The sequence below is a fragment of the Mauremys mutica genome, chromosome 11 (genome assembly GCF_020497125.1).
Source record: "Mauremys mutica isolate MM-2020 ecotype Southern chromosome 11, ASM2049712v1, whole genome shotgun sequence".
NCBI classification, from domain to species: Eukaryota; Metazoa; Chordata; order Testudines; family Geoemydidae; genus Mauremys; species Mauremys mutica.
The window spans coordinates 73311636-73326041 of record NC_059082.1 but is presented as its reverse complement, the minus strand read 5'-3'; the positions used below and the strand labels follow the sequence as shown (position 1 = coordinate 73326041).

At 41.3% G+C, this 14406-nt stretch overlaps 1 protein-coding gene across 2 annotated transcripts in view; it reads left to right on the top strand.

Annotated features, from left to right (window-relative positions):
- Positions 1–14406, top strand: part of PRKAR1B (protein kinase cAMP-dependent type I regulatory subunit beta) — a 120883-nt gene that overhangs the window by 85529 nt on the left and 20948 nt on the right. For both annotated transcript variants that reach the window (XM_044980545.1, XM_044980546.1), the window contains 2 exons: positions 3191–3251; positions 6929–7050. In XM_044980545.1, the coding sequence (XP_044836480.1) occupies positions 3191–3251; positions 6929–7050 (183 nt within the window). The remainder of the gene's footprint in view (positions 1–3190; positions 3252–6928; positions 7051–14406) is intronic.

Here is a 14406-nt window from a genome sequence, read left to right as displayed (position 1 = left end):
GGCCAGTCACAGCAGAGTAACTACAACAACAACAAAAAGCTGAACGGCACAGTGGTCTGACACCCGTGGCGCCCAGGGTGACTGCCTTTGCTCGCCCACCCCTAGAACCGGCCCTGCATCGCAACTCCCACAGCTCAGCATGCTCTCTCCAGCACCCAAGCAGAGTTATGCTTTTCCAAGCACCATGAAATGGCATCCAACTTCAGCATTAATACCTCATTGAGATGAATAGAAGCAATTCCTACATCTCAGAACTATTGTTCCAGGTTGGCTGCAGACTCAGGCATATTTAATTCATACTTTAAAGGTTTCTTTCCCAAACACATGAACTAGGCCCTCTCTACACTAGAAATTTTTTTTAACCATGTTTAATAGGTGTGACGCAGGGATGCACCCGCCTGATAATATGGATCTCTGAAGCTGTGTGTAGACAGGGTGCGGGCTTTTTAATATGTGGCAGCTAGCTTTGCTCCTTTTTCATTTCTACCAATTTTGTTCCTTGGTTCTAGGTCCTTAGGCCGAGGTCTAGGGAAACCAGTGGGGCTTTTTGCTGCTAGAATACATTGTCTCTCTTCTTTTGAAGAACTGTCTCCTTGGTATAGTGGGAGTCAGGAAAACTGGACTCCACTTCTAGCTCTGCCACTGGCTCAGTGTGTAACCTTGGGCAAGTCCTTTTTCCTCTCTTTTCTCTCCTCCCTTTTGTCTGTTGTTAGACCATAGGGATCTTTGACCTATATGGACTGTCTCTCACCGTGTTTCTGTACATGAGCTAGTGCAAATGGAATCTCAGTCTTGATTCCTGTCTCTAGGTGCTATCACAACAACAATAATAATAATAAATATTAATAATGAAGAATAAACTTCCATTTAGTTCTTCACACTCACAACATTCCAATCAGGCTAGTTTTGTCGGAGAATTCTATAGAACTGCATTGGCATTGTTATAATCTTACAGAATCAAGAGTTTACACACACATTTCTTAAAGAAATTGATGGGCTCTTTGCCCTTAGTGCCAGCCAGGATGTCTAGGGTTCTTACCTTTCTGTCTCTCGTCTAGTTCTCTAAATACTCCAGGCTGTGGTCAGGCAGCCTTTCATGGCTTCTGATTACTGCTTCTTAAAATTCATCTGTGTCCGCAGTAATTTTAAAAGCATTTTCCACATCTGTCTCTACATGCCCTGGCCCATCGATCTAAACCACCAATCTGGTTTTCCACAGCTGTCAATTTTGCTGGTCTGGTTTCCACTCTGGATTGCAGGGAGGAGAGCAGGGAGTACACAAGGTCCAGTTTTCCATTCATTGTCTCACAGTGAGCTGTCAGGATTTGGCGAGGTTTGCAGAAACTCCTCCATTTGAAGTTTGTGTTTTTACTCTTGGCATTTCCAGTACTCTGAGGGCCTCTGAGGTAGAGAACATAGTTAGTCAGATGAAGAGGTCAGGCGAAGGTTACCAATGCTATCTCAGCATGTGAGGAGAGATCCCGGGAGACAAAGGATCATCAGGGGGCTATACAATTGTGAAGGATGGGAGCAATGATGTTGGCTGCTGCTGCTGTGGTGCAAAGGCACCTGGTAGAACGTGGCAGCCACTTCTGGTCTGGTGGTTCTACTCCAGTACAGAAGAAGCCTAGGAGAGGAGCAAAAATGACAGTGACTGCTGCTCTGATGCACAGTGGACCCAGAAAGAGCGTAATTAGCCGTTACTGCTGGTGCTGATGCTTCTATCCCACTGCAGAGCTGGTGTAGGAGTAGAGAGAAGGTGGCAGCAACTGCTGGTGCTGTTATTCTGGGGCCAAATTCAAACCCTGTTGAAATCACTAGAAAGACTCCCATTGACTTCAGTGAGTTTTGGATCAGATCTATGAGTGGGTGTAGGAAGAGAGAAGTTTAGTTCTTAGTTGTATAACTGAACAGAGGTATCTGGCTCTGTTCTTTCCAGAGTTTTGTCCCAGTTTTATATTTTCACCCTTACTGGATGCTTTGACAATGGAATTTTTATACTGCCCTTTTCATCTCTCTTCCCAGCACCCATCAACACTTTCCCCTTACAGGAGAACAAGACAAGTGGCTTTTTCTACAGCAAACACTAATATTTATTTATGGCTTATCCACCCACGATGTGAGTAAATGTTGCCTGGGGTTTCCCCATTCCTCAAAAGATTAGCATGTCCTCTCTGCACTGGGCTCTTCCTTCATAGCTCTGTCTAGCAGGTGCACCTTCTACCAAGATCTTTCACACAGCCGGAAAATGGGCTTGATTCTTATACAGCTCTGCAGAGTGAATAATTGTAAACCAAGCAAATATTGAATGATGGCAAGAACAACCTTTTTCTATGGTTTGCTCTTTGTTACCAGGGACGGAACTTGTTCTTTTAGATCACCTATGACTATACAATGTGGGGAGAAGGGGTGAGATTGATAATGTGTGAGTAAAACTGCTGGGAAAGTTCTGTAGGGCAGGACACCTTTTCTTATGCAAAGAGTAATCTGGGTGCAGTGCATCTTGTATTTGAAAAGTCTAGGGTCCTAATTGAATCCCTTTCTGATGTTCTGAAAACTCTTTACGATGGCTGCATGTAACCAGATAAAATACTGCATCATCATAACTTTTTTCAATAATAACAATAATAATTTTGTTTATTTGTATTCCATATGCACCTAGAGGGCCTAACTAGGTTGGAGCACCATTATAGAAGGTGCTGTAAAGATATATATATAAATAATATAAAATAATACTTAATAATAAACCCTTGGTGAGCCCTGTTGAAGCCAAGGGTGTCTGAGCAGGCAGATCAGACTGAATCTGTAATGGGTTTCCTCCCATTTTTTAATTGTAAGCTCACTACTTGTGGGCCTCATGCATAATAATATCTAAAAATTAATGGAGAAATGCAGCTGCTTAAAATTAATTGCTGAAAAGAGACCAAATTCATCCTTGGTGTCCAGTAACTTCATACAAGTCAGTGGAGTTATATGAAGGATGAATTTGATCCTTACTGACATTACTTATCAAGGATACGGCTTACCCAGACATTTTATGAAGAAAATCTTGCCGTAGGCTATTTATACTGGCTGTGTTTGAGTTTCAGAAAGAAAAAAAAATCAGAAAGAGCAGCTGGAGGAGCAAATCACAAAAATACTTCGTGTAATGTTCTGTCTTTTCTCTCTCTCTCTCTCTCTTTAATAACAGGGCAGCACACTGAGAAAGAGAAAGATGTATGAAGAATTCCTGAGCAAGGTCTCCATTTTAGGTCAGTTGCCCTTTGGACTTCAGTGTTCATTTCTCTGTCACACATGTTGTCTGAATACATTTTGGTCTTTGATGAGATGATGAAAGTGGCAAGTGGTTGAACAGAAGACCTCACAGTATCATCTCCAGCCAAGGAAAAGCATGTAAAAAAATGCAAATGGTTCTTCTCACTAGAACTCATTTTTCTCACCCTTACTGTGTACCAAATCAGAATTAGGTGGGTGAAGTCTTTCCTTGAAAATCTGAGTAGGCACTTTGCTAGTAACTTTCTAAGCCGTGGTGTCACAAGTGGGCAGTTGAAGAGGGATTTTTGTAATATGAATGTGTTATAAAGTACTGTTAAATCTTTCCAGCTGACAGGTGAGAAACTTCTTTTTCCTGCAGGAATGATCTTGTAGCCTCTTATATGCATTTACATGAGCTAAAAAATCTGACACTATGGATCTAAGTGGGCTTAGATTGTTTTTGTCCTGTTCTTTTATAACCCAGGTCTTACATTCTTAAAACATCTGTTGAGCTTCTTGTCCTTGGATTTTGTTTCCCTTTGATTAATGTGATAGCCACGAAATTTGGACGTGTTCTTGATGGCCTTCAGTAGGAAAAACAACAACCCCCTAATGCCTGACCAATCAATCATCATTAGGAGAACAATTTCTAATAAGGAGGACAGTGTCAGATGATACAGTGAGATGCTGATTCTGTGGGAAATGCATCAAGTTCCCGCTTGAAGTCTATCTTTGGCTATTTTAAAAAAATATATAGGTTAATATACTATATAATTGAATAAAACTCTTCATAGTTTCAATTTAAACAATTTAAGTGTGCTTATTTATGATATTCCGCTACCATTTTAGCTGATACGAGCCTGCAAAAAAGATACTTAGTGAAAATGTACTTGAACTTCTCAGAAGATCTGGCGTGAGAAATTTGCAATTACACTTGTATTCTTTGATTAATGTCAGGTAAATCATTCATTTATATTCTCATCTTTTCCGGCAGGATGCAAAAGAGCCTTCTCCATTACTTAATTTAAGTCTTCATAAATTAGGAATGCAAATCATGCCAAATTATATGAAGTGTTTAAGGAAAAAAAATCTCTGCACCTGCACTAATGAAGTACAATTACAGCAATGAGACATTTAAAAGTAATTTCAGAAACTGAAGTTATTCAGAAATGAACTCCCTTAAGCATGCAAGTTGACACTGTAATCTTATACTCAGTCCTCACTTCAGCAAAACTCCCATAGACTTCAGCTCAGCCACTTTAAAATGCACCATTATTTGCTGTAGGAGTTTTTCCTCAGTAAGGACTGAATGAAGACTTCAAATTTGGCTTTATTTTCAATGCAGAACGTTATTAGACAACATATGTAGTGCTGTGGATGCATTGAGAATTTAGCTGAAATATCTAATACTATTTTGTGTTTAAATAGTAGATGACAGCTGGCAAACTCAATAGTCATTTGAGACATCTCAGCCATACAGTACTGATAAATCAACCCCATTTCCCACCTTAACCGAGTCAGAACTCAGTAATTTATTGATATAAACATTTGATGTTTTGAATATAACGTTTCCAGGTTTGAATACTTCCTCTAACTAGTCAACTATGGCATTTTAGAAATTGTTTTTCTAAAGTTTTAAAAATTGCATTCAGACTTATTTAGATTATGATGCGCAGGTTCAATGTATATTTCAAGATATGAGAACATTAATATTTTGAAAACTTTCCTCTGAGGCTATTTAAATGTGAGATCAAGATTTGATATGCAAAATTAGGAGATTACAAATCTGCATATAATCTACTTTATCTGCATGTATAAATTTACCTCTGGAACTAAAAGAACTTTAAACAGTTATTTCATGTAAATTCCTCTATAAAGTTTTTATTTGCAAGTACCATTAACTAATGTATTTGTAATGGTACAGTCCCTTTAGACAAGAGAGAGACTTCGTGACCAGAGCTACAATTAGCTTTGAATTTTTCATAAAGCCAACTGAAGAAAAAGTTTAAAGGGACTCTTTCTTTTCATTGTTAATTACTGACTCCTTTTTTTTTTCAATCAGAAAGCCAGTTCTTCCAGTCTTTACAAAAGGATTTTATGCATATTTTTAATTAAGCTATACACTTTTTGAATATTGCATTTACAATATTTCTATGGGCTATATTTGCAAAGTAAAGGTCATAAATGATCTAGGAAAGTAACTTAGTATGTAACCATGGAACAAAATTATTGAAACCATTATTTTTAAGTGCACATGAGGAAAAACCCAATAACAGAAAATGCTCAGTTATATGTACCAAGTCACTCTGAACTTGGAGCCACATAGTTTTGTTAGACCCAATACATACTTCTGATTTCTGCCACGGGTTTATTTTAATATACCTAATTTCAGCAACAAAACTTCTCTTTTTTTCATGATGCTTCTAAACAGCTTTTTGAATAACAAGAGGAGGAAGCAGGGTAGAGTTTAATAAAGAATAGGCCAAATTAAGACCTAACATCAGCAGTTGTGATTCTTGACTTCAAGTAATTCAGTAATTCATACTAAAACGTCCGTTCACCCATCATTAGTGAAGTCCTGTTGCATGCGTTTTAATGTTTACTAGCAAATTCTGCTTTGGAGACATACAACATTTTTAGGCCACCCTTGGAAAATAAAAGATCCGTTCCTGCATTCCTTGTGCACTTCAGTTGGCCAAAATTGTCACTGAAATTAGGTTACAACCTTAAATGTAACCATGCTAAAACAGCCTGGTCTTGAGGCCCTCATAGCAATGAGAGTTTTTCCATTGGCTTTAATGGGACACTGATCAGATGCTTGGAACCAGGTTCTCATCTCTCGTTGTCTCCTTTGTAGCACAAAGCACACACCTACACTGCAAGTGACAGTGAGTCTCTGAGACCAGGTATACAGACTCAGGCTCACGGGGCTTGTACCACGGTGCTAAAAACAGCCATGCAGACATTTGGGCTCAGGCTGGAGCTCGGGCTTTGAAGCCTACGAGGGGAGGGGGGCTTCGGAGCCCAAGCTCCAGCCCAAGCCAGCAAGCCTGCCTGGCTGTTTTTAGCACTGTGGTACAAGCCTGAGGCTGTAGACCTGAGCTCTGGGTCTCACAGCGGAGGGGCTGCCATGTGCAGCGTAAATGTACCCTCAGAAAACAGGCTGTAAATAGCCAACTGAGAATCCCCTCAGCAGGGAGGAACTCTCACCCGTGTAGCCAGTAGAGCTTGCTCCTGCACTAACTTCCTCTCTGGTGCTGTGGAGTTCATCAGAGGCAGTGAGGGAGTGGAACTCTGCTCTGCCCGTTCGCAGCTGGGCTCATACACAGCTCGTATGGTAGGGTAGCTCCTAGTCTGCTCAAATACACTGCGGGTCGGGGCAGCACAGAGCAGACCCTGGAATCGGGGAGATATAACCGTCTGTTGCTACCTAACTTTTAAAATTATTCACTTCATCTTGGGCATCGGAAATCACACAGATAGTCAACACTTTCATGTTTCCTGAACAGAGATTCAGGCAAAAGGCACCGATGAAATAAAAGTGAACTGGCCACAATTTCATTGTCTTCTAATATTTCTTTTTAAATAGAACCAGAAGTATCAGGTTAGATGTGAATCCTGTGTCAAAGTTAGCCCCTTTTACAGTAAAGCTGTATCATCTTTAATATTTTAGAATCATTGGACAAATGGGAACGCCTTACAGTAGCGGATGCACTAGAACCTGTCCAGTTTGAAGATGGAGAAAAAATTGTTGTGCAGGGAGAGCCAGGGGATGACTTTTTCATCATCACAGAAGTAAGTGTGGCTTTCTGACAGAATTTCCCCTGGTGTGGTTATGTTCAAGCGACTGGAATGAAAAAAGTTGGCCAAATTTAATCTCAGTTCATCCATTGTAAATCTGGACTAACGCGACTGAGGTTAGTAGAGTTACTCCAGAATCAACTGAGATCAGAATCTGTACCACTGGCTTCTAGGGGGGAGTGTGGCAGAGGTGGAACTGCCATGTGATAATCGAATAATGCTGATCTGTAATGTTATGAATACTGTATGTGGCGTGGTCAGTAAGGTAGCATATGGTATAGCTGTGCTGGGTTATTAGATTTCCTGTATGAATGTATTGGTCTAGTTTAAGAGGGGGATGTCATCAAAACAAGCAAGAAGGCAACGCAATGGCGCTAGATAATTGTGATGGGGTGTTAATCTTTTCCAGGCTAATGTAGGGTGACTGAGGCTCAGAAGGGACTAATTAACCTGATAGGCCACACCCGAGGGAGGGATTAGGTTGACAGGCAGTCTCTGAGGATAGAGCCCAGCTGAGCAGGAGCAGGCAGGGCTGGTGTAAGGCCAGGAAGAGTGGACAAAAGGGTTTACTGTGGGTTTAGAGAGGGAAAGGAGGAAACCCTGGGGAAGAGTAGAAGCCCTGAGATCCAGGCCCTGAAGAAAGAGTTTACCCAGGAAGGTGGTGGAGTGAAAACCTGATAGAGGTGGAGTAGGAAAAGGCTTGGGGTAACTGCAATCAGGTTTGGGACAGTGCAGACCTTGGCCCAGCGGGTCCCAGAGCTGGAACCTGGAGTAGAGGGAGGGCACAGGTTCCCCTACCAGACACTGAGGAAGTGGTATAGCCTTGGATTGGAGAGCTGCTGATACCCGAGAAGGGGAAAACCATAGTGACCTAACCAAATGGCCAAGCCACGAAGAGGGAGAAACTGAGTCACAAAGAGGCAGCACAGAAACTCCCGGTGCGCAAGAGGGGCTGCAGCATGAACAAGAGAGAGATCGGGGCAACAGACCAGGTGGAGTTACTCCCCAGACACAGCCACTCCAGCGCTGAGTGAACCCTGTGACAATAAGCATCCTCCTAACAAATGCTTGGGGGGCCAATGCCAAGACACTGGCTATGAGTGGTGGAGATGGCTTCTAGGCTCCAGCCCAAAGTTCCTCAGCTGTTTTGCCGAGGTTGGGACCGTAGAGATCAAAAGGACCCCGAACAGTGAAAAGGACTCTCTCTGGAGAGAAAGGGAGTGGAAGCTGAGTGTCTGCTGTCCTGGGAATACAGACACTGGTCTTGTGGGAGTGGCTGTGGGAAAGTCTATACATATGCCTATCTATCTGTTGTTTTAAGATCTGTTTTCTCTGAAATGCTTCCGTTCTAAATAAACAGTACTTTTGCTTTAAGAAGGTGCTCCCAGAAGGAACAGAACTGCAGGTACTGAACCAAACTCGGGCCTGCTGAAATAATCACAGTTAACACCGGAGATCTGCAGCCCAAAGTCTGGTCCAAGAGTGCGAGAATCATGGGATTCCCTCCTCGCTTCCTCCCCACCCAAGAGAGGTGAAAGCTTGAGGCCTAATGGGGTGGGGGAGGAGAGACCAGGAGGGGTCAGAGGTGCCGTTAGCCCAGTAACTGTGACAGGTGGTAGCGCTAATCTGTTCCTCTACTTTGCTTAAACCAAATCTGGGTGGCTGAGTGGCTTTCTCGCTTGCTCTCACACAGGCAGTCAGACCAGTCAGGCATCTGAGACATCCTCCGGGAGGTCATTTGACACTTTCCTTTCAGCTCCATCATCTCCCTTCTGCCTCACAAGCAAGCAGATGTTGATGGGTATTTTACACACACACACAAATATAGTGCGACTTGGAGCAAGAAGATAATGTAAAAATGACTCAAAAATACAAGAACAGCTTTAGTGTGTGACCATATTCTTACAGTATTAGAAACCCTCACTCCATCTATCCGCATCCAAGAGTTTTGGCTGCATAGTTTCTATTGCTAGCTCAGGGAACGTACATATACAAAGGTAGAGACCCTACCCATTAAGCCCCACTCTAGAATCATTAGAGGGCTGCAAAGCAGCATCTCCGAATTTTGTGAGGGCAGCCAGAGCTCCCTTGGCTCCCTCCTCTCTCGGATTTTGGGGCAGGTGCCTCTGCATAAGGCAGCCAGAATGTAGCCCACAGTGAATACAATGTTTATAAAATGCCTTTTTTTCCTTCCTTTTTATGCGGGAGTTGAAGCACTGGAGAAACTTTGGACCTGGCTTCTCCACTTTTGATGCCCACAAAATTTTGAGTGCAAGTCATTGCATCTGCATATCAGGTAGTTAAAATGTCTAAATGACATTAATCGTGCCCACAAAAAAACGTGGGTGCAGAAAGGGAGGACAGATTTTAAAAACCCAGCCCATAATATATTTGTAGTTAGTAAAACAGCTTGTATGTAAGCAGCATTTAGAAAATATAGCTTCTTTGTCAAACAACACAGTGTACATTTCTACAAGTTTTCTAAAAAATTTGTGGCTCCATGGAGCAGCAAAAGGCTACAGTATTAACTAAGTTTTCTTAGCCATCAAATCCAGTGTGGAAAATTGGCAGCCTGCTTAAGAGTTACCAAAGGCCTTTATTTTCCTCCTCTTAACCAAACAGCTGCGAAGACTTGAATGAGGAGCAAAGCACTAACACTGCATACTCATGTACTATCTGTTCTTCTATCCCTCCAGCCATTCATCCATTCACTCCTAGAATTTCATCTACATGTTTCTCACTTTGGAAGCTGCCTGTGTTTTTTTGTGTTAAAGAATGAAATCCCCTTACCAGTTATTTTATATACAAGTTACACTTGTGCCTGCTTGTGCTGCTGTAGTTCTGGGTTTGTAGTTTGAACCTCATTTCACAGAGGTTTATGGCTCAGATATAAAACTTTTTTCAGGAGATGTGAGCAGAGCCATCAGGAACAAATTAGTTTGCAAACTTTGGTTGAAAGTAGTTTGGCTGGTTTGCAGTTACATATGCCCAAAAAATATTAGCTCCTTTCATATTCTTTTTTAATTTATGGCTTTACATCCACAAATACTCTACAAACATTACCGAGTTATTTGCATGCTATAAATACAGGAATCATTTCACATGCAACTGAAATGCAGTCACGTTTGGGGTGTGATATGACAGTTGTTTAACAGTACACAGTGACATTATGCAGAAGCAATTTTAGACTGGATTTTTATTATATATTATACTAATGCAAGGTGAAAATGAGTCAACAATGTGATGCGGTTACAAAAAAGGTTACTATCATTCTGGTGCATATTAATGGGAGTATTATCATATGTAAGACATTGGAGGTGATTGTCTCACCCTACTCGGCAGCAATAGGGCCTCAGCTGTGTCCAATTCTGAGCACCACATTTTAGGATAGATGTGGACAAGCTAGAGAGTCCAGTGGAGACAAATGGAGAGTCCAGTGGAGACCTATGGGGAAAGGTAAAAACAACAGGGCATGTTTAGTCTTGAGAAAAGAAGGCTGATGGGGGACCTGATAATATTCAAATATGTTAAGAACTGTTATAAAGAGGATGTGGATCGATTGTTCTTCATGTCCACTGAAGGTAGGACAAGAAGTGATGGGCCTAATCTGCAGCAAGTGAGACTTAGGTTAGATATTAGGAAAAACTTCCAACTATAAGGGTAATTAAGCTCTGGAATAGGCTTCCAAGGGTGATTATGGAATCCCCATCTCTGGAAGTTTTTAAAAACAGGTTGGACAAACACCTGTCATGGAAGCCTAGGTTTACTCGGTTCTGCCTTGGCTGGACTTGATGATGTCTCGAGGTCCCTTCCAGCCCTACATTTCTATCATTATTATGTACAATAGGTGTGTACTTAGAAAAAGCAATGGCCCAGCTTCTGAAGCTTTGAAACAATCACAGGGACTTCTGGGATTGATGTCCCAAAGGGTGTCTCCAAGTTTATATAGTTTTGTAGCTCTCACCATATAAGGTTCCCTACGAGTGTCAGGCCTACCACAGATTTTAAATAGTTGGCACCATAGTTTTTGTTAACCTGCTCTATAAGCCACCCATGTTTTGTTAACCTTCATAGTTGTTTTCCTCTATAACATTACTTTGAGGTGCTAACATTCCGACCACGTTGGCTCTTCACTCCTTCACTTCTTCATTCCTGGTACAAGGGGTAGCACCTGACATGATTTGTCCAAAGAAATGTATACATTCAGCAGTGCTCAAATGGTAACTTGATTTTTTGATTAGCCTAGTTAGTATGTTATGCCTCTTACACTTGCCATTCAAACTGTTTTCTGACGCTGTTGGTTTGGCAATCATCTGTGTTGATTTTTGTGGCCAGTCCTAATTATATGTTTATTTAGCTGTGAGTTTGCAGCCCTGTTTTGATTCCAGGAAATAATAATGTTGTTCTGTAAACTATTGTATAGTGTCTGCCTGATACAATACCAGCTGTTCAATATGAAGAGGAAGATATTATTGAGTTGGCTGGATTTTCATTTGTTGTAATAACCAATTTGCAGCACCTAGATATGGTATCTATGACAAATACATTAATAAAACCAATAGATTATTTTGTGACAATATAGACAGTATTTGTTACAAAACAATTCAAATGTCTTGTGGTTCAGTGCAGCTATAACTCTGTATTTCAAATATACCAATACCCATATACACATTTATTGACAGTACATGCTTTTGTGCTTTTTTATTTAACCTAATATCTATGGCTACTTTCCTCCAAGGATCTCCGCAAAAGTACATGGAGATCTCCAAGAGAACTCAACCACCTCCTAAACTTCCACTGGGTCCCAGTCACAAGTTTGCAAATACTACTACTGTACTCGTGATGGATGCAGGGAGTCCTATCCTCCAATTATTGTTACGTTTAACAATTTTAAAGATTGATTAAACCTCACAACAACACGATGAAGTAGATAGCCATTATTCCCATGTTACCGAGGGGTGACCTGAGTCACAGAGTGGTTAAGGGCAGTGTCCATTGATTGAGAGTGCCTCCATTTTTTCCTGAAGTGCTGAGTACCCACCGCTCCCACTGACTTCGGCTGGAGATATCAGTCTCAACACATCTGCAAATGTCTCAAACTGGATGCCAAAAAAAGGGTAGTAACTAAATTAGTGCCCACTTGTGAAAAACAGGGACTAAATGCTTTGGGTCAAAGTGAGTCAATGGCTAAGTAAGGAACAGAACTCAGGATTCCTTTCTCCCATTCTACTTACCTGGCCCACCCTGTCGACATACAGCACTTCATTTTTCTAACTCATTCTGGCCTTTTCTCTGTCCCTGAAGGGGCAAGGTATGTGGCTCCCTCCAAAACCAGTGAATGTTTGCAAATTTGCTGTGAATTAGCTGTCTGGCCTTCCTCCTCCAATCAAAACTTTCACACTCCAGGATGATCAGAAAAGCAACCACAAAGTAAACCATGAAATAAATTTTCTGCTGACAGCATACGGTGGTGGCGTCCATCTTTCTCTTAACAGGCACAGTGAGTATTTTTGTCACCTGGAATAATCTCCACTGCCTTGCATTTGTTCACTCATTCTGCTAGTACCATAGCACTCTATCCACACAGCCCTTTGGCTTATTTTATTACTTATATTGTCAGTGTTCAAGCCGCGGTTCAGGAAAGCATCCCTGTTATGCATTACAGTATTTAGCATTCCTCAGCATGTGTTCACGTCCCATTTGAAATCAAAATCAAGCACTTTTACGTGCTTTCATGAACAGGGCTGGCCTATGCAGGCATTTAAGTGCTTTCCTGAATGATAGTTGTGATCATTAAAGAGATTTATTAGAAAAATACATATCTACACTGGCACAATATGTCATACATAAGATAACGATGAGCATAGGGGGCCCATTTCTTCCCTTAGTTATAGCTGTGTGACTCCACTGACTCCGGCAGGATTGCACTGATGGGAAAGAGGGCAGAATGTTGCTCAAGAAGTGAGAGAGACTCTAGTTTTACTGTCTGCACTCATAATTTTTAGCTTCCTTTGAGATCTATGGAAGAAGAGTGCCACAAAAATGCTAAGCATCGTCATCCGTGCTTTACAGAAGAGGAAACAATAATTTATGTTCCGGTACGCCCCAGAGGCTTCAACCAGTCAGGACTCTGTTGTGTTAGGCCCTTCCCCAAAGAGGGGTTCACGTGACTTCGGTGTGTCTACACAAACATTTAGTTTGTGGCCGGCGCCACTAGTGTGCTGCACAATGAGTCCCTGTGTGGACCCTGCTGACATGCTCTAACAGTTCCTTCGTGCACTTTGATCTATCCTGCTTTGAAATAGGAGTAGATCAAAACTGTAATAAGGAACTGTTACTGCACTTCAGCACGCTCCATACAGCCACTCTTGTGCGGCAGGCTAGTGTAGGATAGGTTCACATCCCAGCTTGCTGCAAACTAAATGTTCGTGTAGACAAGCCCTTACTTGCACAAAGTCAATGTCACAATCACGATAAAACCCCTGTCCCATATCTAATCCATCTATCCTCATTGTCTGCCAAATGAGGAGCGTAGCCCCTCTCTGTCCCCATTTCCTTATATGCAAAACTGAGGTAATGATACTATTAACAGAAAAACCCTACCCATTTAAGATGTCCATAGCCACATGTACTGGAGGTAGGAAAGTATTATTAGCCCCAGTTTGCAGATGGGCAAACAGACACAGAGCATGTATGTGTGCCTTTGTGTCTCTCTGTCTATCTGTCTTTCTCTCTCTAGTGGTAAATATATTCTCAGGATTCCAGGACAGTTAAGCTTTTATTTCACCCTAAATTTTCATAAACACTCATACGATGTCTTCCTGCATTAGAATGGGCTCCTCATTTTTCATGTAAATCTACAATCAGCAGCAGATCCCATCAAGACTTGTCTCAATTTAAATATCTAATGGCTAAGAAAATTGTTTTTCAGATGTCATTTTTTTTTACCTTCTATACCATACTTCATAATTTAAAGATACAAGAAATCAGTAGTGACTTTATCCTTTAATAGTAATGAAATAACTATTGGCCATAGATTTATTTACTACTGAATTGAAACTGTTTAAAAAACAAATCAAAACGGCAGGCTCTGTATTTTCAGACATTTACAGATCTTGTTTTCCACTACGCTTTTCACACAACAAACTCAGGCTTTCTCAGACTAGACAGATGTGGAATGTATCTGTTGGATTCCAAGGTCATGGAATAATTCCATATGAGATTCCTGGCACAGAGGTGCAAAACTTTAAGCACCATGCAGCAATTGTTACCATAAAAGAATTATATTTTGGCAAGTGTAACTCATAACAGATGTACAGTTTCTAACAAATAAATTTGCACTTGTATCAT